The sequence below is a fragment of the Medicago sativa genome, chromosome 1 (assembly GCF_051527215.1).
Source record: "Medicago sativa cultivar Bolivia chromosome 1, Bolivia_mono, whole genome shotgun sequence".
NCBI classification, from domain to species: Eukaryota; Viridiplantae; Streptophyta; class Magnoliopsida; order Fabales; family Fabaceae; genus Medicago; species Medicago sativa.
The window spans coordinates 16,319,375-16,347,276 of NC_140749.1; the positions used below are offsets into that span (position 1 = coordinate 16,319,375).

General features: G+C 34.5%; 3 protein-coding genes, 1 long non-coding RNA gene and 1 other non-coding gene across 5 annotated transcripts; 3 read left to right on the forward strand and 2 right to left on the reverse strand.

Moving 5' to 3' along the window:
- The first annotated feature begins 545 nt into the window (after positions 1–545).
- Positions 546–2,657, forward strand: LOC146953102 (nuclear transcription factor Y subunit B-1-like). Its single transcript, XM_085744740.1, has 2 exons — positions 546–675; positions 2,049–2,657. The coding sequence occupies exons 1-2, from the start codon at positions 621–623 to the stop codon at positions 2,414–2,416; spliced, it is 423 nt and encodes a 140-aa protein (XP_085600866.1). The 5' UTR covers positions 546–620; the 3' UTR covers positions 2,417–2,657.
- Positions 2,658–9,014: 6,357 nt separating this feature from the next.
- Positions 9,015–9,121, reverse strand: LOC146953103 (small nucleolar RNA R71). The gene has a single exon (XR_015025251.1). It is a non-coding gene; the product is annotated as a small nucleolar RNA R71 (small nucleolar RNA).
- Positions 9,122–12,810: 3,689 nt separating this feature from the next.
- Positions 12,811–14,031, forward strand: LOC146953104 (uncharacterized). Its single transcript, XM_085707874.1, has one exon. It carries the CDS (start codon positions 12,842–12,844, stop codon positions 13,481–13,483), a length of 642 nt encoding a protein of 213 aa, XP_085564000.1. The 5' UTR covers positions 12,811–12,841; the 3' UTR covers positions 13,484–14,031.
- A 2,586-nt stretch (positions 14,032–16,617) lies between these two features.
- LOC146953105 (uncharacterized) lies at positions 16,618–18,884 on the reverse strand. The gene is made up of 2 exons (XR_015026914.1): positions 18,632–18,884; positions 16,618–16,936 (listed from the first exon to the last, which is right to left on the reverse strand). It is a non-coding gene; the product is annotated as an uncharacterized LOC146953105 (long non-coding RNA).
- A 3,663-nt stretch (positions 18,885–22,547) lies between these two features.
- LOC146953106 (transcriptional activator hap3-like) lies at positions 22,548–24,325 on the forward strand. Its single transcript, XM_085744878.1, has 2 exons — positions 22,548–22,602; positions 23,823–24,325. The coding sequence occupies exons 1-2, from the start codon at positions 22,548–22,550 to the stop codon at positions 24,269–24,271; spliced, it is 504 nt and encodes a 167-aa protein (XP_085601004.1). The 3' UTR covers positions 24,272–24,325.
- The last annotated feature ends 3,577 nt before the right edge of the window (positions 24,326–27,902 follow it).

A 27,902-nucleotide genomic window follows, 5' to 3' on the forward strand; every position in this document is an offset into this window, starting at 1 on the left:
GTTTTAGCCTTCAAAAACAATTCTCTGGTTCCTAGCAGGCCAATGAATAGATGGAGGAATGCTTTACTTCTAACAAGGAACAAGAATTTCTTGATTACTCACACATACAAAGAAGGGAATCAATATGCTGACATTTTGGCAAATATTGGTTTAATTTTAAATGATTTGCAGTATTTTGATCATGTACCTAGCCAGGTAGCCCATAGTTTAAGTAGAGATAGACCAGGGCTTTCTTGTTACATGTTTGCTCACTTTTGAGAGGGTTTTGGTTATGTCCCCCTCTTTGTATCTATTTTGTTAATATATTTGGTGAGGGGTAAACAACTTCTCACATTTTTCTTGAAAAAAAAAACCCAAATAATTAATTTTTTAACATTTATTGAAATTAAATATAAGGAGGTATAAAAATAAATTCTAGTTTATTAATTACTATATAAAAAATTTCATCCTTTATACACGTGGACATGGACTCATAGGGTGACAATTTACGTTTCTATTTTATGGGGAAAAGTCATTCTTCCTCTATAAATTAAGAAGAGTATAGACTAAAATTCACACCTATTCTTCTCAAAATAAATTACCACCATTGTTCAATAGTCAAATTTAAGTCCTAAAGCAGTATGGAGCATGGAAGCTCCTCATTTAACAACAACCGTTCATCAGAATCAAGTTCTGGTAAGCACTCTAAACAAAAAAAAAATTACACACTTGTATCTCTTAATAATGAGTTTTTTTTTTAATTTTAAAAGAATCTCTTTTATAATGAGTTTGAGAACTTCGTATTTCTTAAAAGTAATAGAGAGTAATTATATTTAAAAGGTGTGATTAACACATATTTTAATATTTTTATTTTGTTACTTTGTAAAAGATTGAATATAAATTTTATGTGTATATATTGTTTTGAATGGTGTATGTATATATTTCATCGCATAAATGAATTTGATATCTAATTTCATAGCAGATCTTACTGTTTTAATATTTTTTCACTAGATTTAGTTTTATTTTTCGTATTTTTTCCCCCTTAACTGCTTCTCTTAGATTCTCAAGGCATTATTTGCCTCAGAAAAGAAAGATCTAACTTGGGATATGATTGTGCATCACTTGTTAACCATTTTTGACATGGGAAAATACTTAGTTTTTGAATGAAATTTTGATTTAAGGGGGTGCCAAAAAAAAATATATGGATCCCATATTTGACCTCTATCTCTTTCTCTCAATTTTATATATATCTTTAATATTTTTAATTCATTATTTTAATGTGTGAGTGTTATAAATTTTGGGGTACCGAATTCGATTCACACTAAAAAAAATTTGAGATCTTGGAATTAATTTTGTTCAGAGCAGATCTGCGTATACAATGGTGAGAAAACATCCTTGCTAAGATTTCAATTTTTTAATATTATATATTATTGTATTTAAAACTAATAGGATATAATATTAATTATAATAATAAATTAATCAAGGTTACACAAAAATGCAATTATCATGTGAAAGAAATAAAAGTGAGAGAAAAGTTGGGTGAAAAAAATAAACAAGGGCCCTTTAAATACTTCAGTTTTGTTACAAATTCCATTGTTGATCTATCTAATGGTGTGAAGCTAACAAGTATATACACAGACAAAAAAGTAAGTTTATGTCTTAGTTGTAATAGCTTCATAGTTCTCGTTTCTATATGTAAAGATTCCACTAACGTCATTTGATGCATGTGTAGTCACCTTTTACAAGCTGGTTTGCCACCTTAGATTAAAAAGAAGAAAAGAAATTATATGTTACATTTTTGGTCTATACGTTACATTCAAACTTTGAACCTCTATGCAATAAAAAGAAGGAAAGAAAGTATACTCAACATTTTTTTTGCTTTTATAGAAAATATTTTTCTTAAAATATTATTAATATAAATAAAGCATAAAATTATTGTTAACCATTACATGTTTTAATTTAATTTTTCCTTAAAATTATTTTCAATAAAAAAATTCTTAACTCTGTGATACTCTATGTTAATTATTTTTATGTAAATTACTTAACTATGTGCTTCTTTTTGGATTTAGTCCCTTTGCAGGTAGGGAGTCCAACAAGGAATGACGAACTGCGTCTTCCCATTAGAAATTTGACAAGAATCATGCAGCGTGCTCTTCCATCGTACGCAAAAATATCTCAAGATGCTAAGGCATCAACACAGATGTGTGTGTCTGAATTCATGGGCATCATCATCACTGAGGCTGTTGAGAAATGTAATGAAGAGAGTCGAAAGATCATTAGTGGTGAAGATTTAATATGGGCCATGGGTAGGTTAGGGTTTGAGGACTATGTTGGTCCTCTATCTGTTCTCCTCCAAAACTATCGCAACCATGCTTATGGGTTCAACAAGGATGGATCAGGTGCTAGTGGCTCGAGCAGTGGCAATGGCCAACATTGATATGCATGCAATTAAGGTCCTACCTATCGTGCAATAAAATGTGCTTATGGAAGATGTTTTTTTAATGATTATGGATATGGTTAAAATAAGTTGTACTTAAAACTTCATGAATTGGTGGCATTGAAAGTATGTTGGTTCCTTCTTTTTAAGGTTTTTTTATTTCATTTGGCTTTCATTGGTGATTTGAGTAATTATTGAGTGTCATGTATGGAAATATTTGAGAATTATTTTATTATTACTACTACTGCTGCAACAATTGTCATCATCTTCATCATCATAATCATCAATGTCTATGAAATGTCACATCAATATTGATAAGTGTTTGATCAGAAATGAACACATGAATTTGAAACTGATCAGAAATGGATGTATGTTCTGCCTTGGTTAAAACTACCTTGTTATCATCAATATATCAATGTAAAAGAATTGTTCATAGAACCAATTTGGTTTTACAACACATTTTCTGCGACTTCCAAATACTTGAGAGCATATCCTTTATCACACGAGTGTGAAATGCTTGGTCTGTGACTGTACTAAGTCTCCCCAATAAGCATAGATGGAAGTCCTCTGTGAATGATTGGTACACTGAATAGTGAGTGTTGGTCCTTCATCATCTTCTCCACCTAGTGTTTTTCAAAAACCAAGTTACATGCATGGTTTAATAAATAATTTTACTTTAAGATTTGGTTTAAAATGTAAAAGATATTATTTTTTTCTTTTTCGAGATTATCTAAATAAAACATATATGAAGGGTGGATTCTAGGGTGAGGGTTCTATTAAGTCCCTCACCGGTGTACCATTTAAATTGGTCGTTAGATGAAAAAAGTGTACATGATATCTTTAGTCATAAATCACATTGGATTATGTTTTTTCTCTCTAACGCTCCAAAGAACCACCACCAGTTCCAAATCATGTCTTCTCCCAAATCACAAAAATTTAATCCTTTTTTCTCTTTCATTTTGTTTCCCTTGAAACTATTGTTTTATGATTCTCAGTTCTGACATTGACTTTAAAAATCTTAAAAAATGACGATTGAAGACTGGATTCAATAAATTTCGTTTTACCACTCTTATCTTCCATTACCCGTTTGTCTTGTAGGCTTCTTCTTTTTTAATATATCTATGGGTACAATGAATTTTGAGAAATTTTCATTCCGAAACTGATTTTGATGTGAAGTTTTGTGACCATGGATACAATGATTATGTTGGTGGTGCTAAGGCAATCAAAATCCCTGCTAACCTTTGTTATGGTTGTTTCCGACATTTTCAATATGAGAGGAATAGGGTGAAAGAGGCATAAAAGATCATTTTAAGAGAGAAAAAGTGCAGGCTGTGTTTAGAGGGAGAGAAAGGAAAAAGAGCAACCGCAGAGAGAGTGAGTGAGAAAAAGCATAATCCAATGTGGTTTGTCACTAAAGATATCATGTACACTTTTTTCATCTACTGGTAATTTAAATGGTACACCGGTGAGGGACTTAATAGAGCCCTCATCCTAGAATCCACCTATATGAAGATAGGTTAATTTCATTAAAAAAATTAAATAATGATAGATATGCATTACATGATATATAACTTCCTTACTCTCTATGTCAGATATGGTTCAATTGGTCAAATGAGTCATTCAAACTTTGCTAATTCGAGCATTTCTATCTATGCTTGACGAGTTTTTTATTTTTATTGAACCAGTCATTCAAAGTTTGCTAATTCGATCATTTCTATCTATGCTTGACGAGTTTTTTATTGAATCAGTCATTCAAAGTTTGCTAATTCGAGAATTTCTATCTATGTTTGACGAGTTTCTTTATTGAAGGATCTTGAAAGATGTGTTAAGAATTTAATTTGAAGTGGTGACAACTCTAAAAGAAAGTTAGTGATTGTAGCTTGAGAGAAAGTTTGCAAGCCCTATATCTTTAAGATGGTTTGAACATTAGGTCTCTAATCCTTATATTATTAAAGTTATCACGGAAGCATAATTTAGCCCTAATTTTAACCTAAACCCTAGGGATTAAATTTCCTGTTTTAACCCTAACCTAAAGCTTAATTCCGAAACAACTATAGCCCTATTTTGTTGTTGAAACAGATTGGCCCTAAACTTCACCTTAATTTTACGCAAAAACTGTTACGCAAAAACTTCAACTATAGCCCTATTTTTTATTAAAAACAAAACAAACTCATCTGTTGTGCGTTTCGAATGGTAAATGCAGCTCTCATTTTTATATCTCTCAAATCTCCACCGCTTCACAAAATGACCTTCCCCCAAACATTTGCTTCTTCTAACACGGATTAACTCGACCGTGAACGTGAGACCATCTGTGGTGCCAACTATTTACTGGTGAACATTCTCTCCTATTGAATCTGTGAATACTACTTCCAGAAGCCGTCAGCTATTCAACAGAGTGTATACCTCCAGTTTGTTTCGTCTTCTTTCTTCCAAGGTTGACGATGATGATTATGTGGTGAGTTATGTATAGATGGTGATAAAGGAAAGGTGTTTCTTTTAAAATCCTTCAATTACTATTTAATAAAAGATGTTTTATATTTTGTTAATTGTTTGAATAAGCAATTGGAAGAGCATAAATTGATGTTGAATTTATTGATGAGGGTTCTTTTATGAGAACAATTTTTTCATTGTAAAATCAATTTTTATAAATATATGTTGGAAAACATTTTGAATTTTACTTTACCTCACTCGAATATGAATCCTTTAGGCATTGTCTTTTGTTGGTAGGTAAGTTGTAACGATCCTTTAGGCTATCTGATAGGAGTGATAAATATTTTTATACTTCTGATTGTTTTAGTGCTTTCAATTTTCTGTATGGCCAAGGTAATAAGGTTCTACCTTTTTTGTTTTGTTCTGCCTTCAAATGCTTTTATCTTATGGCCTTGATGTAGCACAACCAAAATCTGGGTATATAATAAGAAACTAATGTGTTGTCTTGGCTAAAAAAAGGTATAGTTTAAATTTGATTTCTGATTAGGGATTGCAGATGCAGTCATTGATTTCAATACAACTTTGATATTATTGCAGATGAAGTATTTTGATCTAACTGAGGTTATTGTTTTGCAGAAACTCAATGACGGTTCTGACATAGACTTGAAATGCTTTGATATAATTGAGGTTATAATTATTTTGCAGAAACCCAACTATAATTATGACATAGGCTTTGAGGTGCTTAGATCTAATTGAGGTTATTATTTTTCAGCTGTACACCGTGAATTTTCATATTTCTTCAAGACTTTAGTTGTATAATTTTCCTTATGTTACTTCTTTGTCTTTTATGCAAAACTTAGATGCATATATTATCCCTTTTAATTTTGTTCCCCCTAGGCACATCAATGTAATTATATAATCTGGTTAGTCCATGTAAAAAGTTGTTCATAAATTTTTTTCTGCTGCAAAATCATATGGTGTGACATACAAGCTTCAATTTGAACAATTAAATGGAATGCAAGAGGAACTTTTGTTTACTTTGAGCAAGATGAAGTTTGAGGTTAGTAGCTAAGTTGTCAAACCTGATTGATGATTTTTTTTTTAAAATAATTTCAATCTCAGGTTAGAGCTTTATTAAAAGAAACAAAAAAAAATGCAATGTTTGATTCAATGTTAGATAGGTTTCAAAAACAGAAGATTATCTTTTAAAGAATTAATGTTTTGTATGTGAAGTAATTTTCAAATATGGAATTTGTCAAGATTCAAACCAGCTACTAAGATGTTTGAGGTTGCAAAGTTTTTAAATCACTTGATTTCGGTGGTAATTTTCTCTCTATTGAAATTCTTGAGTCAATTCGAAGACTACTTTCATGTAATTCACCCTGTTTGGAAATTCATTCACATGTGACTTTCCCCTTACAAATTAGTAATTTGTCCACAATTTAGGTATTAAGGAGACTTATTTCAATATAAACGCTTTGAGTTTAACTATTCCTTTTGGTTCAATTCCTGAACATTTGAAATCTATGTCTTATGAAAATTCTGTTATGGTTTTATAGGTGATAAAGATGTTGATTCTGATGATCCAAGTTTACCTCCAAAAGATAATACTCTAACTCCTTTGTTATCTGTTGAGGATGGTGAGCATGTCTAGGAAGATAGGAATGAGAGCAATGATTGAAGGCTGTCAAGAGACATAATCGGTCAGCCTGAGACTCAAACAGAAAGCTACAGCTATTTATCTGAAGTAAGCATAGCTGATCTTGAACAAATAATTAATCGACTTGAGAGAGTACAAAGAAAACTAAAGAAAAGAAGGTTAGGCCTCAATTGAAAACATTATTGTCTCATCAAACTAAAACTTTACGGCTTATTTTTCCATTTTCTATTCGTTATATGTTTGTCTTTATTATTTTTACCTTTCCATCCATTTTACTCAAGGCATGCTTACATGGTTTCAGACAAGATAAATATGTGGATCTTTTTACTTTTATATGACTTTTCAATGTACATTGTTTGTGCATGATGTAAAGGTTACTTTGTTGCTTGCCTTTCTTGCTATGTCCTCCTATCTTACATCTCATCTTTTTCTTCAATTGTGAATCTTTTCTGCTATTGAATTTTGAAAATGCATTTCTCATTGTAATCTCAAATTTCAATATTTATCCTTCTATACATGATCGTTCCTCTTCTTTTCACTTTAAGCAACTTTTAAGGTGATTTTATTCGTTACTATTTTTAAAATGTATTTGAGCAGAGGAAAGAATCAAGTGTGATGACACCTTGTCATTACGTAATTTTATATGTATTTTCATCACAAAAAGGAGTTCACAGAAGACTTATGCAGCAAAAAGAGCAGAAAAACTGAAGGAAACGCAAAGAAATAAAACGTGTCACGATTTGGTATAAACGTGACACGATTTGGGAAGCACAAGAAGCCTTGTTTCGACATTAGGAAAACGTGTCACGATTGGTAAAACGTGACACGATTTGGTGAAACCCTAATTCAGTTTCTTGCTCCAGAAGGTAAAAACGTGTCACGATTCACTTAAAACGTGACACGATTTGGGCGATATTCTGTGCCTATTTATGCTGAAGTCTATTCCAAAAACAAGGGTTACGAATTCTAGAGAGCCAAGTGCGATTTTACAACTACAAGGAGGACCAGGAGGACGATTTCTTCATCTTCCAACCACTTTGTGTATGTTTTATTACCTCTAATGATTATGTTATTTGTAAACATTATTATGAGTAGCTAAATCCATTAGAGGTTAGGTCTGAGATGATTCGTTGTAACCCTAATTGAGATATTATGTTGTGAAACTCTATTTATTGTGAATGATATTCTAGTCTTTATTCAATTCAATTGTTCTTAATGCTTTTTATATCCTGATCAAATATAAATATGATTTTGTGAGAATGAATGACTACTGACCATAGCTTTCTACTTAGACCTATTGAATTGTTCTAATAAACATGGTTAGTCTAGGAATGGATAATCGTTTATTAGTGATGTTAGGTTAACGTGCTTTAAACCTTCAAAGATTATTAGACCACCTAAGGGATTAGGGGCTGTAGTTTAAGGAGAGGGTCCTAACTCAAGGGATTGATTAGGACTATTTTGTTAACTATCGTGGGATTAGAAGATCATTCATACGAATAGGTGCAACATAACAATTAGGGGAACATAGATGATTCGAAAGACCTAAACTCATCTCTCTCTTATTCTTGAAAACCAATTTATTTTTAGCAATTATTTTTTATGCAATCAAACCAATCTACTGCCTAGTGGCAAATCAAAATAACCTTTATACATCCTAAAATACAACGTAGTTGAATTATTGAGATTAAAAACAGTCCTCGTGGGATCGATATTTTTACTACTTCGATAGTATTTGGTGCACTTGCCAAACGTCTATCAAGTTTTTGGCGCCGTTGCCGGGGACTGTTGAATTATTTCAACAAGGCAATTACGTTATAGTTTAGGGTTTTTGCAATTTAATTTTCTGTTTTTAATTTTTATTTTTCTGTTTTCATATTCACTTGATTACTTTGCGTTGTGCAGTGCTACTAAGGTATTTTGCTGTTTATGCGAGGTAAACAGAGCTCTGACGACCTAGAGTACGATCCGGAGATTGAAAGAACTGCTAGAGCACTTCGGAAAGCTGTCCGATCGCAAAGGTTAGCTCAATCCGTTCCACCGGGTGTTCGAGAACAAGTACCGGAGCAACTCTCAAGTGAATCTGAAACAATCTCTTCTCCTAAATCTGCAACTATGGAAGGAGAAGGAGTTGTACCACCAAGACCTAAGCTTGGAGACTACGGGTTAGCCACTCATCGCGGTCAACTGACCCACACTTTTCAACCAGCTAACCCCGTAGCGTTCGACATCAAGACAACTGTCCTCAATGGTTTGAGGGACAAGCAATTCGATGGGACTGAAGCTATGAGTCCTCATGAACACTTGAGCCGTTTTGCTGAAACCTGTGAGTTTTGTGTGCAACCAGCCACCGTGACTGAAGCACAAAAGAAGCTAAGGCTATTTCCTTTCACCTTGACGGGAAGAGCAAAAGATTGGTTGCTAACAATTCCAAACGGGACTGTCCAAACATGGGAAGAGTTAGAGCTGAAGTTCTTGGAGAAATACTTCCCTATGTCTAAGTATTGGGACAAGAAGATGGAGATCTCTAACTTCAAGCAAGGAGAAGGTGAATCATTGTACGATGCTTGGGAGCGATTCAATTTGCTTCTCAAGAGATGCCCTAATCATGAGTTCACCGAGAAGCAATACCTCCAAATCTTCACTGAGGGGGTAACACCAAACACTCGAATGTTCTTAGATGCTTCCGCGGGAGGTAGTCTCAAAAGTAAAACTGATCATGAAGTTCAAGCTCTAATTGAAAACATGGCTGGCAATGAGTATCGTGATCAAGCTAAAAAGAAAGAAAGAGGAGTGTTTGGGGTGAGTGAACAAACTGCTATCCTTGCTAACCAAGCAGCTATGAACAAACAAATCGAAGCTCTAACTAAGGAGTTTCAAGGCTTCACTTTGGCTCATAAGCAACAACAAGTGGCTGCAATCAAATGTGACTTATGTGGTGAAGAACATCCAAACGGTGAATGTGTTCCGGAAGGATCAAGTGAAGAAGCTAACTTCATGGGAGGTTATCAAAGGCAGAATCAATACTACAATTCAGGCATTAATAAGCATCCAAATCTAAGCTACTCAAATAACAATGCTTTAAATTCTCAAATGCTTACTCCTCCTCAACAACAACAAAGGAAGCCATCAGCTCTTGAAGAAACTATGATGAATTTCATGAAGATGACTCAAGGCAACTTTGAAGAGATGAAGAAGAGTCAAGAAGCTGAAAGAAAGAACAATGAAGCTTCTAGGAAGATGCTTGAAACTCAACTGGGGCAATTAGCTAAGCAGTTGGCTGAACAAAACAAAGGCGGATTCTCAGGTAACACTAAAGATAACCCTAAGAATGAGTCTTGTAATGCTATTGAACTGAGGAGCAAAAAGGTTTTGACACCTTTAGTTCCAAAAGCTCCAAAGAAGGTTGATGAAGTAGTTGAGGAGGAGGAGAATGATGTAGTTGAAAAGAATGATGAGGGTGTAGTTGAAAACGAAAGGAAGAAAAAAATAGAGGGAGAAAAAAGTGAGAAATTAATTGATGAAGATTCAATCTTGAGGAAGTCGAAGAGTCAAATTTTGAAAGATGGAGACAAACCACAGGTTATTCCATCATATGTGAAGCTTCCATACCCTCACCTTTCGAAGAAGAAAGAAAAGGATGAAGGCCAATTCAAGAAGTTCATGCAACTTTTCTCACAACTTCAGGTGAATATTCCTTTCGGTGAAGCTCTTGATCAAATGCCGTTGTATGCTAAGTTCATGAAAGACTTGTTAACCAAAAGAAGGAAGCCTAAGGATGATGAGAACATAGCACTTTCTGAAAATTGTAGTGCTATTCTTCAAAAGAAGTTGCCACCTAAGCTGAAGGATCCTGGTGCTTTTACTATCCCTTGTTCAATTGGACCGGTAGACATTGGAAGAGCTTTATGTGACTTGGGAGCAAGTATAAATCTGATGCCACTTTCAATGATGAAGAAGCTTAAGTGTGGGGAACCAAAACCAACAAGAATGACCATTACTTTAGCTGATCGGTCAATCTCTTATCCTGTCGGTATACTTGAAGATGTGCTAGTCAAGGTTAATGACTTGGTGTTCCCAGCAGATTTTGTGGTCCTAGATATGGCTGAAGATGAAGACATGCCACTCATTCTAGGAAGACCTTTCCTTGCAACTGGTCGTGCTTTGATTGATGTTGAACGTGGAGAGCTAATGTTGAGATTCCATAAGGAGCAGGTAGTCTTCAATATCTTTGAGGCAATGAAACACCAAGATGAGAATCCCAAGTGTTACCGGATTGATGTTGTGGAAGAAACTGTCGAAGATAAAACACTTGAACCTCAATCTATTCAATCTACGGAGGTGGAAAGTGTGGAATCTATAGATAGACAAGAAGTGATTGAAGATTTTGGAAAGATAGAGGGTGTTAAGCAACTGGAAGTAAGCAAAGAACAGATGCACCAACAATCATCAGGAGACATCCGTGACAACAAGTATGGGGGATTGACAACTGGTAAAAATGAAATAAAGACTACTACCACTGGTCCAGGTGGTAAATTGGCTTATAGAAGGATTCCCTATGGGATGCGTAATGGGCCGGCTGCTTTTCGATGGTGTATGCATTCAACTCTCTCTGATACTTTGGAAAGAATTAGGAGGTACTGTGACGAAGGGATGGCAAGAAACAAGCCTGTTGATGAAGCTATAGACATCAAGAAGTCTGGTGCACAAGGAACTTTCAAGGGTAAGGAACAAAAGCTGAAACGGTACCGTGAAGGAGGACTCCAAAACAATGAAGAGGGAGCCACATCAACTAATCCTTAGGGATGGTCATCAGTCAAGCTAGTGACGGTAAAGAAGCGCTTGGTGGGAGGCAACCCACATTTAGATTTCAGGTAGTATTTCTTATTTCCTTTTTATTGCTTTCAAATATTCAAAAATACAAAAAGATTTTTTGCTGAAACGAACAGAGGAAGAAAATTTGTTGTTTTCCAATACTGTGCAAATCGTGACACGTTTTGGGCCAAACGTGACACGATTTGCCCCCTCTGAAGCTCCTCTCAGAAATTTTTCTAAGTAAAAAAAAAGGGTGCCATTCGACATTTCCAGAAAACGTGTCACGATGCTGAAATCGTGACACGAATTTTGGCACCTAAAAATTTTTCTAAGTCTCAAATTGGTGCAATTCGACAATTGGAAATCGTGACACGTTGGCCAAAACGTGACACGATTTCTGGGCAAGAAAATTTTCAAAAATGAAAAATCGTGACACGTTTAGCCCAAACGTGACACGATTGTAGCAGTTTCAAAAATTTAACCGTTACAAAACAAAATCGTGACACGTTTTTGGCAAAACGTGGCACGATTTTCCCAGCCTATAAATATATCCAACACGATTTTCATTCCATTCACTTCCAAAAGTAGCCAAACTCTGCCAAAATTTTCCCAGAACCCTAACCTACGATTTTCTAACCCTTTTCTACCAAAAATCTTCATCTTTTCATCTTCTAATCACCAAACCATTACCATACACCTTCATCATCACCAACAAACAACCAAACCCATTATCTCCATCTTAACCCTAACCCTAATATCCAGTTTTGTTTCTTCTCTAAATCCTAACCCTAACCATGGTTGAGACCCGCAACAAAGGCAAGTCCCAAGCCACATCCCAACCAGCCAAAAAGGCCAAAATAGCCCCCAAACGAAAACAACCTGTCAAACCTAGCCCTAACACCGCACCCCCACCGTCCATCAACCACCGGTTTTATAATACTGCTGCCCGTGACCGTTTCAAGGACATCCGAGGCTATAGGGTGATCCCGGAGAGAGGTTTTGATTTCACCAAACTCATCTCCAACCCTGAGTTCCATCAAGTGATCACTGAGAGAGGGTGGGAGTCCCTTGTTAGTATGATTTTCGAGCAGGCCAACAAAACCATTGGGATAGAATTCTATTCTAATGCCAGGTATATGGGGAGGAAGTATGTGTCCTATGTGAGGGGGAAGGAGATAGACTATAGCCCGGAAAGGATTAATCAGTTGCTGGAGATTGTGCCACCGGAGATTTGTGATGTGAAGAGGAGGATGGAGGAGTGCAAGAATTGGGATGATGAAAGGTGGGAGGAGTTGCTAATGCAGATTTGTGTTGAAGGTGCTAAGTGGCATGGAGGGTCACATATGCTGTTGAGGGCTGACTTCAAGCCCCATGCAAAGGCGTGGGCATCTTTTGTGGTGCAAACTATTGAGGGCACTTCTTGTACTTCAGAGATTCCACTGCCCCGCTTGTTGACGCTGTCTGCCATTCTTGATGGTACACCCATCAATGTTGGTGAGTTAATTGCCGACAATATCTATATGTTTGCTTCAGGTACCAAGAAGGCACTCCCTCATTTGAGCCTTATCAATTGGCTTTGTGAGGAGGAGGAGTGCGATTTGTTTGCTAATGATTTGAGTGCAGCAATGATGAAGCCCATCACCGACACTTACATGGATGGCTTTGTCAAGGATTATCATGACCGCATGCAGACTATCATGGGTGCCGAGGCAGCAGCAGCAGGACAGCCACAGCCGCCACCACCACAACAGCCACCGCCACCACCTCAGAGTCAGACTTTTGCTGGAGAGGGGAGCAGCCAGCAGGGTGCCTATGCACCTATTCATCCTATGATGCTGGACTACATGTTCGGCCATGCCAACTGGATGAATGAGGTGTCAGATCAGGAGTATTGGAACCGTCCGAGGTTTGGTCAGGAGTTCACTGAGGCGGTCTGCCTCAACAGGAGGAAGATGACTGGGTCTTTCGAGCGCTTTGATGGGTCCGAGGAGGCTATGGACCACTACTTTGATGTCACCAGAGGTCGAGCTCAGGATAGAGAGCAGGAGATCCGAGCTGACTTTGCTGCTGGTGGAGCTCAGTCTAGGCAGCACTTTGGGGAGGATACCTATGCAGAGGAGGACCCCAACACTTGGATTCCGGAGGACCAGATGCAGGATTGAGTGGGCTACTGATGGCCCACCTATTTTTATTTTTCTGTTTTTTTTGTTTCAGCACTTTGGTTATGTAACTTTAATTTTATGTTCAAACAATTTTTATTGCTTTTAATTAAGTTTAACTCGGTTTTATTCCCCCCGTTTATGTAATTATTCCTGCACTTGTTTATTATTGATGAATTTGTTTGTTTAGTTGACTTTTTACAGTTTGATAACAAATAGTTGTTCAAGTGGTATTCCAAAAGTTCAAAAGGAGGAGTGACTTGGTTTTCAAAGGCGAAGTGTACGGCGTTGCTAGGTAGTCACATACTCCCAGAAATCTCAGCCATAAGGTTCATTGCCATATTTTGTTTTTCAATTTACTTATATTTAGCTTAGTTTTCCATGCAACTACATTTCTAGAACTTGCATTGTTTCTCTATTATTGATTGGTCTTTGTTAATTACACACTGAGGCAAAAGTGCTTGGTCCTGTGAGCCTTTTGAAGCCTACCCTGACTATAATTGTTAAACTTTATCCTTTTCTTAGCCCCTTTGAGCCGGTAGGATTAGAACTTTTTGTTCAGTGACAAACTACATTACAAACTTAGAGACTTTTAGGACTTGTCCCTTATTGTTTTTCTGAGTTAGGCATTGTAGAATGTTGCTTAAAATTAAGTTTAGGGTTGCTATTGGAATTTGCAACCAATTAAGTTTGGGGTGGGGGTACTAGAGAATAAGAGAACAAAAAGAAAAAGAATTGTCATGCAAAAGGCAAAAATACATTTCAAAAAAATTGATGTATGAAAAAAAAAAAAAGATGAAATGAATGATGAAAAAGGGACCAAACTTTGAAACATGTGAGTAACTTCAAACTCGATTGTCCCTAAAAGTTATAAATATTCTCTAGTACCTTTGCATTGATTGTTATTCCACAAGGTGAATGATCGTAGGATTGAATTTGTTCTTTAACTTCCGTAGGAATGCCTAACTCTAATTTTGTGTAGCCTACTTATCCAAATATGTCCCACCTTTCACCTAAGCCCCGTTATAACCCTAAAGACCTCAAAAGTGTGTAATGATATTGACTTTGATTGATGTTTAGAAACTTTTCAAGCGTATGGTAATATGTAGATCTGCATGTCGACTGGTAGAACCCTATTTCAAATATTTGCGTGGAGTTGTGAAGTGGTGGATGCATACAAGTCAAACTAGCTCATCATTAGCTAGTAAGGTGTTGAACTTTTGGGTACTACTGCTTGAATAGGTAATTGTTATTTCACTGTCGATTGTCAGCTTTGCAAGTAAATTCCTTGAGGACAAGGAATGGTTTAAGTTTGGGGTTGTGATGACACCTTGTCATTACGTAATTTTATATGTATTTTCATCACAAAAAGGAGTTCACAGAAGACTTATGCAGCAAAAAGAGCAGAAAAACTGAAGGAAACGCAAAGAAATAAAACGTGTCACGATTTGGTATAAACGTGACACGATTTGGGAAGCACAAGAAGCCTTGTTTCGACATTAGGAAAACGTGTCACGATTGGTAAAACGTGACACGATTTGGTGAAACCCTAATTCAGTTTCTTGCTCCAGAAGGTAAAAACGTGTCACGATTCACTTAAAACGTGACACGATTTGGGCGATATTCTGTGCCTATTTATGCTGAAGTCTATTCCAAAAACAAGGGTTACGAATTCTAGAGAGCCAAGTGCGATTTTACAACTACAAGGAGGACCAGGAGGACGATTTCTTCATCTTCCAACCACTTTGTGTATGTTTTATTACCTCTAATGATTATGTTATTTGTAAACATTATTATGAGTAGCTAAATCCATTAGAGGTTAGGTCTGAGATGATTCGTTGTAACCCTAATTGAGATATTATGTTGTGAAACTCTATTTATTGTGAATGATATTCTAGTCTTTATTCAATTCAATTGTTCTTAATGCTTTTTATATCCTGATCAAATATAAATATGATTTTGTGAGAATGAATGACTACTGACCATAGCTTTCTACTTAGACCTATTGAATTGTTCTAATAAACATGGTTAGTCTAGGAATGGATAATCGTTTATTAGTGATGTTAGGTTAACGTGCTTTAAACCTTCAAAGATTATTAGACCACCTAAGGGATTAGGGGCTGTAGTTTAAGGAGAGGGTCCTAACTCAAGGGATTGATTAGGACTATTTTGTTAACTATCGTGGGATTAGAAGATCATTCATACGAATAGGTGCAACATAACAATTAGGGGAACATAGATGATTCGAAAGACCTAAACTCATCTCTCTCTTATTCTTGAAAACCAATTTATTTTTAGCAATTATTTTTTATGCAATCAAACCAATCTACTGCCTAGTGGCAAATCAAAATAACCTTTATACATCCTAAAATACAACGTAGTTGAATTATTGAGATTAAAAACAGTCCTCGTGGGATCGATATTTTTACTACTTCGATAGTATTTGGTGCACTTGCCAAACGTCTATCAAAGTGCAAGCATGGTTGTTCTTTTTTGGTGCATGGCTTGGATCAAATGGAAAACTGTTTGTATATGCAAATTATGAGTGTGAAGGATCATGTAACTGCAAGGGGCATATCATATATTCATGAAGGTCAACTTAAGCTTTCATTGTGCTATGGTTAATGTATTTTGATATCTCAATGGTGACTGATGTATGTAATGAAATTTGTAAGTCAAAACTACTAGGGGGTGTCTTTTGAAAAACATATCACATTCCATAACAATTAACAACTTAAATATTAAGTGGCATGTACCGATTGCATCCATTGATATCTTTAATTTTAGTTGAATGATTCTTACCACAAGTGGGATTGAACACTTCAATTTGTTAGTGAATTAGATTTGCATTACTTAAAAATTGGATTAGTGTGTGTGTGCGCAAATTTAGTGTTCTCAATTTGTTAGTGAATTCACAATAATCCACAGTGTGCTAATCCGAGAACTATATTTATGTTTATGACAAGACTTATATGTGGATTTATGTTTATAATACGACTTATATGAGAACTATATTTTATTTTAGAATAATATGTTTTTCTTGACAAGTACTATGGACAGACAAATTGATGTCTCTTTTGTAACACCCCGTTTTCCCAACATAAAAATTTCACATATAAATCAGAGTCATTCAACATAAACGGAATGCTACACTTCTTAAAAATCATAAATGGAATAAATAACAATTCATCCTTCATAAATTGGTCAATATAAATATTCAAAAACTTCGCAGCGGATTTTAATTCAACAACATAATTAGTCTTGGCACGAAGGCCTCATCAAAACATCTCGTAATAATCTAAAAACTAAATCATAGTCATGTAAAATCATAAGCAGTACGTAAGGAATAGAAAATAGCCACAAAAGTTCCCATCCCGTTACGTATCAGAGCACCAAAAGACACAGTGAGAGATAGCCACTCACGACAGCAATCAACAGCTACTTATTCTCGATCACCTGCAAGTTACTAATTCGAAGAGCAACATTTCCAAGCAGAAGGGGTGAGATTTCACATTCAATAATAATAAGCATATAATTCATCAGCAGAATTTAACAACATAAATAACACTTATTTAACTATGTTACTTCATCATAATACTTCTTAATTAAACTCCTTAATTTATTGATAACTTGGCAACAACGACAATAGATCAACTACGACATCCACAACTTCGACTAGACATCAAGGACGATGCAACAACAACTTTTTAACTTCGACAATGCCACAACAACTAAGACATCATGCATGTGGTACCATTCAGGGCATAAGCCCTCGTCTCTATTGAGCATAAAAGGCTCCCAAGGCTTGAGCCCTCGTCACTTTTGAGCACAAGGCTCCAGGGCTTGAGCCCTCGCCGCTATTGAGCAAAATGCTCCAGGGCTTAAGCTCTCATCGTTTGTATGAGTAGACTCAACAACTTGACATCTTAACATCCTAACATCTTAACAACTCAACCATTTGACATCTTAACAACTTAACATCTTAACAACTTCATCAACTTAAACGACATTGACAAACTACTTACAACTTTGAAGACATTGACGACAACTGTGGTAACGACAACGACAGCGACTTAATATCATAATTTCATATTCATCAATCATAAACAACGTCATATAACATCGTATTTAAACATCAACAATTCATCATATAACATCGTGTTCAAACATCAACAATTCATCATATAACATCGTGTTCAAACATCAACAATTCATCATATAACATCGTATTCAAACATCAATAATTCATCATGCAACTTTGTAAAAACATAATAAATTATACATAACATATTTTCATGTCAAACCAAGGCTACTGGAAAGATATCGCAATTATCAACAACTTTCATGGTTATACTAAAGACCAATTCAAAACAGAAACATATGAACAAAACGCAAAAACATGAAACAGAGAATGTTGTCACTGTGCAATTTCGCTGTGACCTACGTGCAGTACTTTGACTATAACTCAAGTTTTATAAATCATTTTGAAGTGAAACCAAGGACATTAGAAATCTAACATCCATATCTACAACTTATGTGTTTACACCTAAGACCAATTCCGCACCGATCAATACCAGTTTTCATATCAAAATTCGGGAAAAGTTGTGCTGAAATTCATAAAAATTTACTGTGACCTACGTGCAGTAATTTGATCATAACTCAAGTTCTATAAATCGTTTTGACGTCAGACCAACGACATTAGAAAGCTAATATCCATACCTACAACTTTCGTGTTTACACCTAAGACCAATTCCGCACCGATCAATACCAGTTTTCATATCAAAATTTGGGGCAGAGATGAAAATAATCAGAAAAATCAACTTATATTATTCAAACTTCACATTCATTCAAAATCATCACAATCAACAACAACAACAACTCAACATAATTCATACTCAATTCATAATATGACATTAACAACAACAATCATCAACAACCACAACTCATAATCATGAATCCAACCACAAATCAACAACAACATAACATAAATCATCAACTGAGCATAATTCATCAATTAAATTGCAATTCAAAACCCTATCTTCTTTTCAAACCCTAACTTCTCTAATCATCAAAATAAAACAACAACAGACATGTTAAACCCTATTTCAGAACCATATACTTATGATCAAAGAAGGTTAGTCCCACCCTTACCTTAGATTGATTAGCAGCAAGGTCTACAGACTTCTCCTTCTCTGATTCTTCTCTTCTCTTCTTTTCTCTTCTCTCTAAACCTTGTTTTCTCCAAATCCTTGTTTTTGCATATATTCATCTTTCAACCTAATCTCTCCTCTATTTATATTACTAATTACTCTTCTTAAATCTGATTAGGCCCAATAACTCTCTTCTTTCTATTTCAGCCCCCAAATCTACTTATTCTAATAATTATATTTCTCCACTAAATATATTCTTCCACTAAATATATTCTTCCACTAAATAATAAAATAGAGGCTACTAATAAATATCAATACACAACAAAAATATCACTCATCAAATAAATCAATTAAATTATAAAAAGACTCTAAACTCAATCAAATAAATAAATAATAAAACAGGGCGTTACATCTTTAATCGGTAAAGACCCGTGCGGAGCACGGGTCAATGGTCTAGTTGGTATTAATGAAGCAACAAATCTCAAACCCTATTTGGTTTTGGTATCTTATTCACTCATAGGAAAGATGGGCCTTACTTCTGAAAAAAGAGCTATTAAGCATTATGTAATCATCAATCATTTCATGTTTTATTTCATCTGGTCTAGTATCAAATCAGAATATTTTGTCATTTTAGAAAGCACTATTTTGGCTATTGGGAAATGGCATAAATATGAAATTTTGGAAAGATGTTTGGTGTGGTCCTTCCTTATTTTTCTATCTCAACATTCCTATTAATCAACTTCATCTTCTCACAACCAAGGTGAGTGACATTATCAACAATTTCCAATTGGACGTATCTGATTCCTAGCATCAAGTATATCCTAGTTTGAGGCAACTTGTTCGACAAGTAACCATTCTAGCTAAAGATAATGCAGACCAGTTATCTTGAAAAATACTTCCAACGATTAACTTTCCTTTAAATAAGCTTTCCTGCATAAAGCTCGTCAATCTTAAGAGTTAACCAGGGTCAAATACATTTGGTATGCATACCCCCCCCCCCCTCTCTCAATATCTATGTTGATCAAGAGATTGATGCATAATAAGATCCTAACTGACGAGAACGTTATGGAAAGAAGTTGTAATCTTCCTTCTACATGCTCACTCTGCTCAATTCATGACGAAACCTCTTTTCATATTTTCTTTAAATGCAATTTTACATTAGATTATGGAATTCCATATTTGCAACTATCACCATAAATATACACTTTATGTCTTTAGATAATTTTTGGAATCTTTGCATTAGAGCTTGGTCTCCACTATGCAAGACTGTTATTCTAGATACCATCACCAATGTTGCTTATTAGTACTCTAGAAATCAGAGTATATTTAACAATGATAGAGTGTGTTGGGATTTCAATAGGGGATTTTCAAAATTTTAATCCTTTTAGCGGAATAAATCCTGATGAACGGGTCTTAATTAAATTATTAATCACAAATCAAACAACAACTTGAAAGGATTATATGTTTACCTCAAGTGAGTGATCACAAGTACTTCTCGATGACAACACCTCTACTCAGTCCATACAAAAACTTCCTTCACTCTTTAGTGCTAGATACTTACATATGAAGACTTAGAGAGAAATGGGCGATTTATGGTTCAGAAAACTAAGGTTTCTGAATTAGGTTAAGTGTGTTATCTTGTTTCAGCACAAGGGTTCTATTATAGAACCACTTCTGTGCTCTGCAAGTCAAGCAGTCACTATTGGGATTGCCCAATAATCCATTTGCTGCACTTTGCTAACTAATTAGTTTAATGTTCTAATTGCACCACCGAGTTATAAGTCTCATTTATACCTCTCACTCAATTGTTATTTTGTGTGTGACCTTGTAGCTTCTTGTCATGTTGGTAATAATATTAAATATATTTAATATTATAAACAGTGAGTGGTATCTAACAACAAATCACTGTTAATCAAGTGACAAGAATGTCAAGTGATCTGACGAAATATTTTTGTGATAACGATCTTGTGTATAATTACCCTTTTGCTCTCATTTCTATATTGAACACAAGACATATTTGGTCAACCTTGTCCAGTTCAATATTGAGCCCTTAGACATTTCTCCTTTTATGTAGGGAGGAAAATTCCACCTAGGTCACTCATGTTCCTCAACATGATTCGTGGAGAACTCATCAACTAGCTTTATAGTCACCTTGTTACGGACAACGTTTGGAAGATAACAAAGTTCCTGACTCCTACATCTATGGTACATAGTGGTTTCAGGTCGAAGGGTGGAATACACCACTTATCACTATGAGAATAATTTATGAAATTTACATAACTTTCTATCAAGTATTCTCATGACGGGTCAATCCAATATAAATATTACTCAAAATATTTATATCTATGTGAAGACTTGATAACTCTTTATCCAGAATCCGTGAGATGTGATCATCAGCCTACCCACATAGTATTCTCTATGCTTTAATGCTATCCCACTTCACAATAAAGCTTGACTATAGATACTTTAAGAATAATGTCCTTATGTTTAATAGGGTCTCATGATTAAGTTATACTTAATGTTCGATTAAACAAACTAATTATTCCAGGGACTTTATTATTTTGAAACAAAACAAAATCACTAAAGCAATGTCTTATTATATATTCATAAATATATATTAAAGTCATGATACAAAACCATATCCAATCAATACATATCAGTTATTAGGGCTTATTTCAACATAGTGAACTAGAGATCATCTATTTCCAATATTACCTCTAGGTTCTCTCATTATGGCAACTAAACTAGAAAAGTTTCAACTTCTTTTATGTATGATTTTATTATATTGAAAAAGTTTCATCAAAATATTCACCTCCCTAAGGCTCCTATCATTAAAGAAGTTATTTGGATTCCTCCAATTTCTAATTGCATGAAGTGCAATACAAGTGGAGCCTCTACATCACATGATTCTTCTCATGAAGACATTTTTCAGAAATAGTGGTATTGATTTTCTTGGAGGATTTAGAGAGAATTTAGGAGTTGCTTCTGCCTACTTTGCTAAATTATCAGGGTTCATGAAATCCATTGAGATAGCTTTTGCAATGGATTGGTCAAACCTTAGTTGGATAGTGATTCAACTCTTGTTATTTTGACTAACAAATCTTATGCCTTGATACCTTGGAGTTTGAGGAACAAAAGATTCAACTGTATGATTCTTGTTAGAAATATGTATTTGATTGTCACACATGTCTTTAGAGAGAAGAAAATTTATTAGTTACTGGTAGTCTTTTTTTTAAGCAAAAAGTGGTGCAATAAAGGAGCTGCAACCACTCAAATATATAGAGAAAAAGAAAAGATACAAAACAAAGGGGGAGGAGGAGGACATTAGTAAGACCTCGTTAACAATGAATAAATCTAAAGTCGAGAAGCCTTGGTCTATTCCTAACTCCTAAGAAAACTATATTAAAATTCTTTGAAAACTAAAATAAAAAATCGGGATGGAGAAAATATTATTAAAACCGGGATAGCATTGTTGATCACTTTTTAACTACCTTGGCCGATTTGAACCATGTCCGTTGTAATTATAAAAGTTAAGATTTTACACTACCAAATAAGAAAAAGTTAAGATTTTACCACTGAGATAACACCTCATAATAGATATAATTATTTTAAAATCATATCTGATTCTATTAATGAATCCAAATAATATAATTTTTTAACATTTATTGAAATTAAATATAATGAGGTATCAAAATAAATTTTCAGTTTTATTAATTAATATATAAAAAAATCCATGCTTTATACACGTGGACATGGACTAATAGGGTGACAATTCAACAATTTTACGTTTCTATTTTATGGGGAAAGGTCATTCTTCCTCTATAAATTAAGAAGAGTATAGACTAAAATTCACATCGATTCTTCTCAAAATAAATTACCACCATTGTTCAATAGTCAAATTTAAGTCCTAAAGTAGCATGGAGCATGGAAGTCCCTCATTTAACAACAACCGTTCAGCACAATCAAGCTCTGGTAAGCACTCTAAACAATAAACAAAAAAATTACACTCTTGTATCTCTTTATAATGAGTTGAGATCCTCGTATTTCTCTAAAATAATAGAGAGTAATGATATTTAAAAAGAGTGATTAACACATATTTTAATTTTTAAAATTTTTTTACCTTGTAAAAGATTGATTTTGATATCTAATTTCATAGTAGATCTTACTGTTTTAATATTTTTCACTAGATTTTATTTTATTTTTCGTATTTTTCCCCCTTAATTGATTTTATTAGATTCTCAAGGCATTATTTGCTTCGGAAAGAAAGATCTAACTTGGGATATGATTGTGCATCACTTTTTTTTTGAAGGAGATTGTGCATCACTTGTTAGCGATTTTTTACACTGGAAAATACTTAGTTATTTAATGAAATTTTGATTTAAGGGGATGACAAAAAAAAAATATGGATCTCATATTTGATCTCTATCTCTTTCTCTCAATTTTATATATATCTTTAATATTTTTAATTTATTATTTTAATATGTCTGAGGGTTATAAATTTTGGGGTACCGAATTCGATTCACACTAAAAAAGATTTGAGATCTTGGAATTAATTTTATTCAGAGCAGATCTGCGTATACAATGGTGAGAAAAACATCTTTGCTAAGATTTCAATTTTTTAATATTATAAATTATTGTATTTTAAAACTAATGGGATATAATATTAATTATAATAATAAATTAATTATTTGAGGTTACACAAAAATGCAATTATCGTGTGAATAGAAATAAAGTGAGAGAAAAGGTGGGTGACAAAATAAACAAGGTCCCCTTAAATACGTCAATTTTGCTACAAATTTCATTGTTGATCTATCTAATGGTGTGAAGCTAACCGGTATCTACACAGACACAAAAAATATGTTTGTAATATATAGCTTCATAGTTCTCGTTTTTATATGTAAAGATTCCACTAACGTCAAGTGATGATGTGTAGTCACCTTTTACATGCTGGTTTGCCACCTTAGATTTAAAAGTAGAAAAAAAAATTAATACATTACATTTTTTGTCAATTATACGTTACGTTCGGACTTTGACACTCTGTGTAATAAAAAAGAAGGAAAGAAAGTATACAATATACACTGCATTTTTAATGTAAATTACTCTTATGTTAAATATTTTTTCAATAAAAAATTATTTTCATGTAAATTACTTAACTACGTGCTTATGTTTGGATTTAGTCCGTTTGCAAGCAGGGAGTCCATATGAAAACAATGAATCTCCAAGGACCAAAAACATTGATGCTGAAATTGAGAAACAAGATTTACCTCCAACAACAAATGAAGAACTGTGTCTTCCCATCCGAAATTTGACAAGAATCATGCGGCGTGCTCTTCCATCGTACGCAAAAATATCTCAAGATGCCAAGGCAACAACACAATTGTGTGTGTCTGATTTCATGGGCATCATCACCACTGAGGCTGTTGAGAAATGTAATGAAGAGAGTCGAAAGATCATTAGTGGTGAAGATATAATATGGGCCATGGGTAGGTTAGGGTTTGAGGACTATGTTGGTCCTCTATCTCTTCTCCTCCAAAACTATCGCAACCATGAGGCTCAATTCAGTGGCACGTCAACTGCTCGTGGATTCAACATGGATGGGTCGGGTGCTGGTGGCTCGAGCAGTGGTAATGGCCAATATTGATATGAAATTAATGTGATGCCCTATCTCTCGTACAATAAAATGTGCTTATGGAAGAAAAGTTTTTTTGTAATGATTATGGATATGGTTAAATTAAGTTGTGCTTAAAACTTCCTAAATTGGTGATATTTGAAAGTATGTTAGTTCCTTCTTTTTAAGGTTCTTTTATTTCATTTGGATTTCAATGGTGATTTCAGTAATACTGAGTGTCATATATGGAAAAACTTGAGAATTATTTTATTAATATTATTATTATTATTATTATTATTATTATTATTATTATTATTATTATTATTATTATTATTATGACTGCTGCTGCAGCAACTACTTTCATCATCATAATCATCATTGTCTATGGAATGTCACTTCAATTTTGACAAGTATTTGACATTGTAACCTCAAAAAATAAAAATACCATACGAGATAGTCATAAGATAACAATTAGAATTACTCCTAAACATTTCACACGTACTTCAAGATCAACCCTGTCCTCAAAATGTAAAAAATGTTGATGGGAGTTGAGAGGATCACACTACTATAGGCATGCTGAAATCTTGATCGGGATCACAATCTTCAAAGTGGACACATGAATTCAAAACTGGTCAGAAATGGATGTATGTCCCACCTTGATTAAAAACTAATATAACAATTAACATACTAACATTTGTCATTAAAAATAATTAGGAGTAAACTTGGATAAACTTCAATGCCCCCAATGACATGTAATGTAACTGAAGGGTGCGTGATTGAAATAAGCCCAGCCATGAATCATTGATATCCATAATAGAGGAAACACTGCCAAGGTTATTCCAAGGTGAAATATTTAGGAACATGACTTTGTTGAATGCAACCTGGTTGCCACAATGTACCTTGATGCCATTTCACAATTTTGTGCAAGTCCAAAGCAATACTAGATTTCGAAACCAAAAACTTTTGCATGGGGTTTTAAATATCTTTGTTTCCATGAAAAAGGAAGCATCTTCTCAATAACAGTGTTCTCAATTAGGTTATTAGCAGTTGTACTTGTCTATCCTTTTATCTCTTTACTTTGATAGATCATAATCATACACAAATAACTACATACATACTTTTATTTTTTTAATTCATTTTAATCATACTCCAGATTCACAAATCTCAATCACTTCTCATAGTTGAGAACCAGCCAAATTTTTCAAAGTGTCGCAATTCAAACCCCTATTTCTTGTGACAAATATTTTTGCTTAAGGTTCTTCTTGATGGTGAGGAAAACAAAAGAAATGGGTGTTTGAATTGTGTTGGTGTCTTTTGAATCTTTTTAACATAAGATATAAGAGATGAAAGTAAAGAGATAAGGAGAAGAGATAACACAAATATTTTTCTTGGTTCACCCCACACCCTAGGATTACACCTAGTATCCTTGCACTTCCAAGAGATTTTTCCACTATAAGAAAATCCTAATTACAACAACACCAAGACAACCTAGTATTAGATTTCCATGCTTCAACCTATAGGACTTCCTAAACTCAATCCAGAGATTTAGAACAACACTTATTGATTACAAAATAATGTTTTTACATAAACTATAAGAGTAATAAACATATATGAAGCACAATACACTTAAAGTGTATCTCTTATAATATTTCTAGACTATTTCTAGACAAGGTATATAATATTACAATAGTATATGAACATGTTAGACTATGTATGTATGTGAATTTGCTCAAGTGTCACCTTCTTCAAACAAACTGGCCATTTATATATAAAGCTGAAGCTTAATGACCATTGCTTAAGAATCGCTTGTCTTTGAATGCCTGATTTAATGCTGAGATATCCTTGATAAATTTCGTCCACGTATCATCCATTCATTTCCATCGATGATACTTTTAAGGCTTAATTCAATAATTGGTCCCCTAACTTAATTGTTGTTTTCATTTTGGTCCCATAAGTTCTAAAATGAACGATTTGGTCCCTCAATTTTTGCTTCAGTTTTCAAAAAGGTCCTTACCGTCAAAAAGTAACTGTGCCGTTACTTTTTTCCATTTTTTTATTTAAAACAAAAAAACTCTTCTTCTCTCTCACCACCGCCACCTGCTTCCAGCCACCACCAAAACACCATCATCATCTTTATCATTTTTCCAGAAAAATCCAACAACAAACCCAAAAAAAAAAATGAAAACCACAAAAAAAAAAGATCTAATTTTCCCTTCTCTTCTCTCTTCCTTCTCATTCACAACAGCAACAACATCATACAAAAACTGGATTTCTCTCATGTTCCTCCTTCCTCCATTTTTCAATTGGATTTTTTTCCCTTCTCTTCCTCCAACCTCCTCTCAATCACTCTTCTATCTTATGTTCCCTCCTTCCCCTTTGAAACATCATAATTTCTGAAGCCCTTAAATCCCTAATCTCAAATCCAACAGAGATTCTAAATCCCTAATTTCGAATGAATTTGGGAACAGAATTGAGGAAATCTTGTGCATAAGGGGCTTTAGTTCCAAACCCATAAGCCACTCTCTTCTCACCCGCGACCCATCCATCTTCTGCAATAACCGACAAGCTACTCTGTATAGGTACTCTGATTCGACGGAGTTTCATTTGTTGTTTCTCCTGTTTCGCCGTATCCAAGCTTTGAAGCGACTGCGTCTTTAGGTGTTGCGGCTTTGTCAGCTACTACAGATGTGTAACTTCTTTGGTTCAATGGGGTTTCACCAGCTGTTGTTTTGCCTTCTTCACCATATCCAGGCTTCGAAGCAACGGTGTGTTTAGCGGTGGCGGCTTTGTCAATGACAGCAGCTGTTACAGAGGGGTAGCTGGTCTGGTTTGATTGCCTTTGACCAGGTGTTGTTTCATTTGTTTCACCGTATCCAAGATGATGATGGTGTTGGTGGTGGTTGGAAGCAGGTGGTGGTGGTGTGAGAGAAGAAGAGTTTTTTTGTTTTTTTTTTTAAATAAAAAAATGGAAAAAAGTAACGGCACAGTTACTTTTTGACGGTAAGGACCTTTTTGAAAACTGAAACAAAAATTGAGGGACCAAATCGTTCAGTTTAGAACTTATGGGACCAAAATGAAAACAACAATTAAGTTAGGGGACCAATTATTGAATTAAGCCTACTTTTAATAATTTTAACTCCTTTTCATTAGTCAGAATAAAATTTACTTCTTAGCAAAAAGTCATTGCATGCATCGCTAATGAATTCTTGAGTCAATGTTGATATATAAGAACTCAATCTAAAGGCTTGAACCACATCGTTAACTTCCACAGAGTTGACATTAATCTCGATGCGAAACCTTGTCTTTATCTATTCCACATATCTTCATCAAGGTCCAGAGCTTTGACCATAGTCCACAACATTGACTGGAGGTCTATACCTTTGACTTGCTTTGACCGGAGGTCCAGAACTTTGACTTTGTTCAATGGAAGAGCTTCTCTCATACTTAGAATTTCTTGCACACCTAAACACATATTAGAGTTGGTCTCTGATAAGTTCCAAATTTCTGATATTTTTCGTAGCACTTATCGACTTATTTTGCAAGTAATTAAAACTTTCACTTTAAAAGTTTCACTTTTAGGGTTTTCAAGTGTGTTACCTGCAAATCCAATCATACCCATTATAGCTATTATTAAACTTCTAATTGTTTGCTATGTACTTAACGT

What these genes read in the sequence shown, in the direction of transcription:
- LOC146953102 (XM_085744740.1), top strand. Translation starts at nt 621, where the DNA reads ATGGAGCATGGAAGCTCCTCATTTAACAACAACCGTTCATCAGAATCA. An exon ending in TTCATCAGAATCAAGTTCTG is followed by an intron (nt 676 to 2,048) that starts GTAAGCACTCTA and finishes TTTTGGATTTAG; the next exon opens with TCCCTTTGCAGGTAGGGAGT.
- LOC146953104 (XM_085707874.1), top strand. Translation starts at nt 12,842, where the DNA reads ATGTTTGCTTCAGGTACCAAGAAGGCACTCCCTCATTTGAGCCTTATC.
- LOC146953106 (XM_085744878.1), top strand. Translation starts at nt 22,548, where the DNA reads ATGGAGCATGGAAGTCCCTCATTTAACAACAACCGTTCAGCACAATCA. An exon ending in TTCAGCACAATCAAGCTCTG is followed by an intron (nt 22,603 to 23,822) that starts GTAAGCACTCTA and finishes GTTTGCAAGCAG; the next exon opens with GGAGTCCATATGAAAACAAT.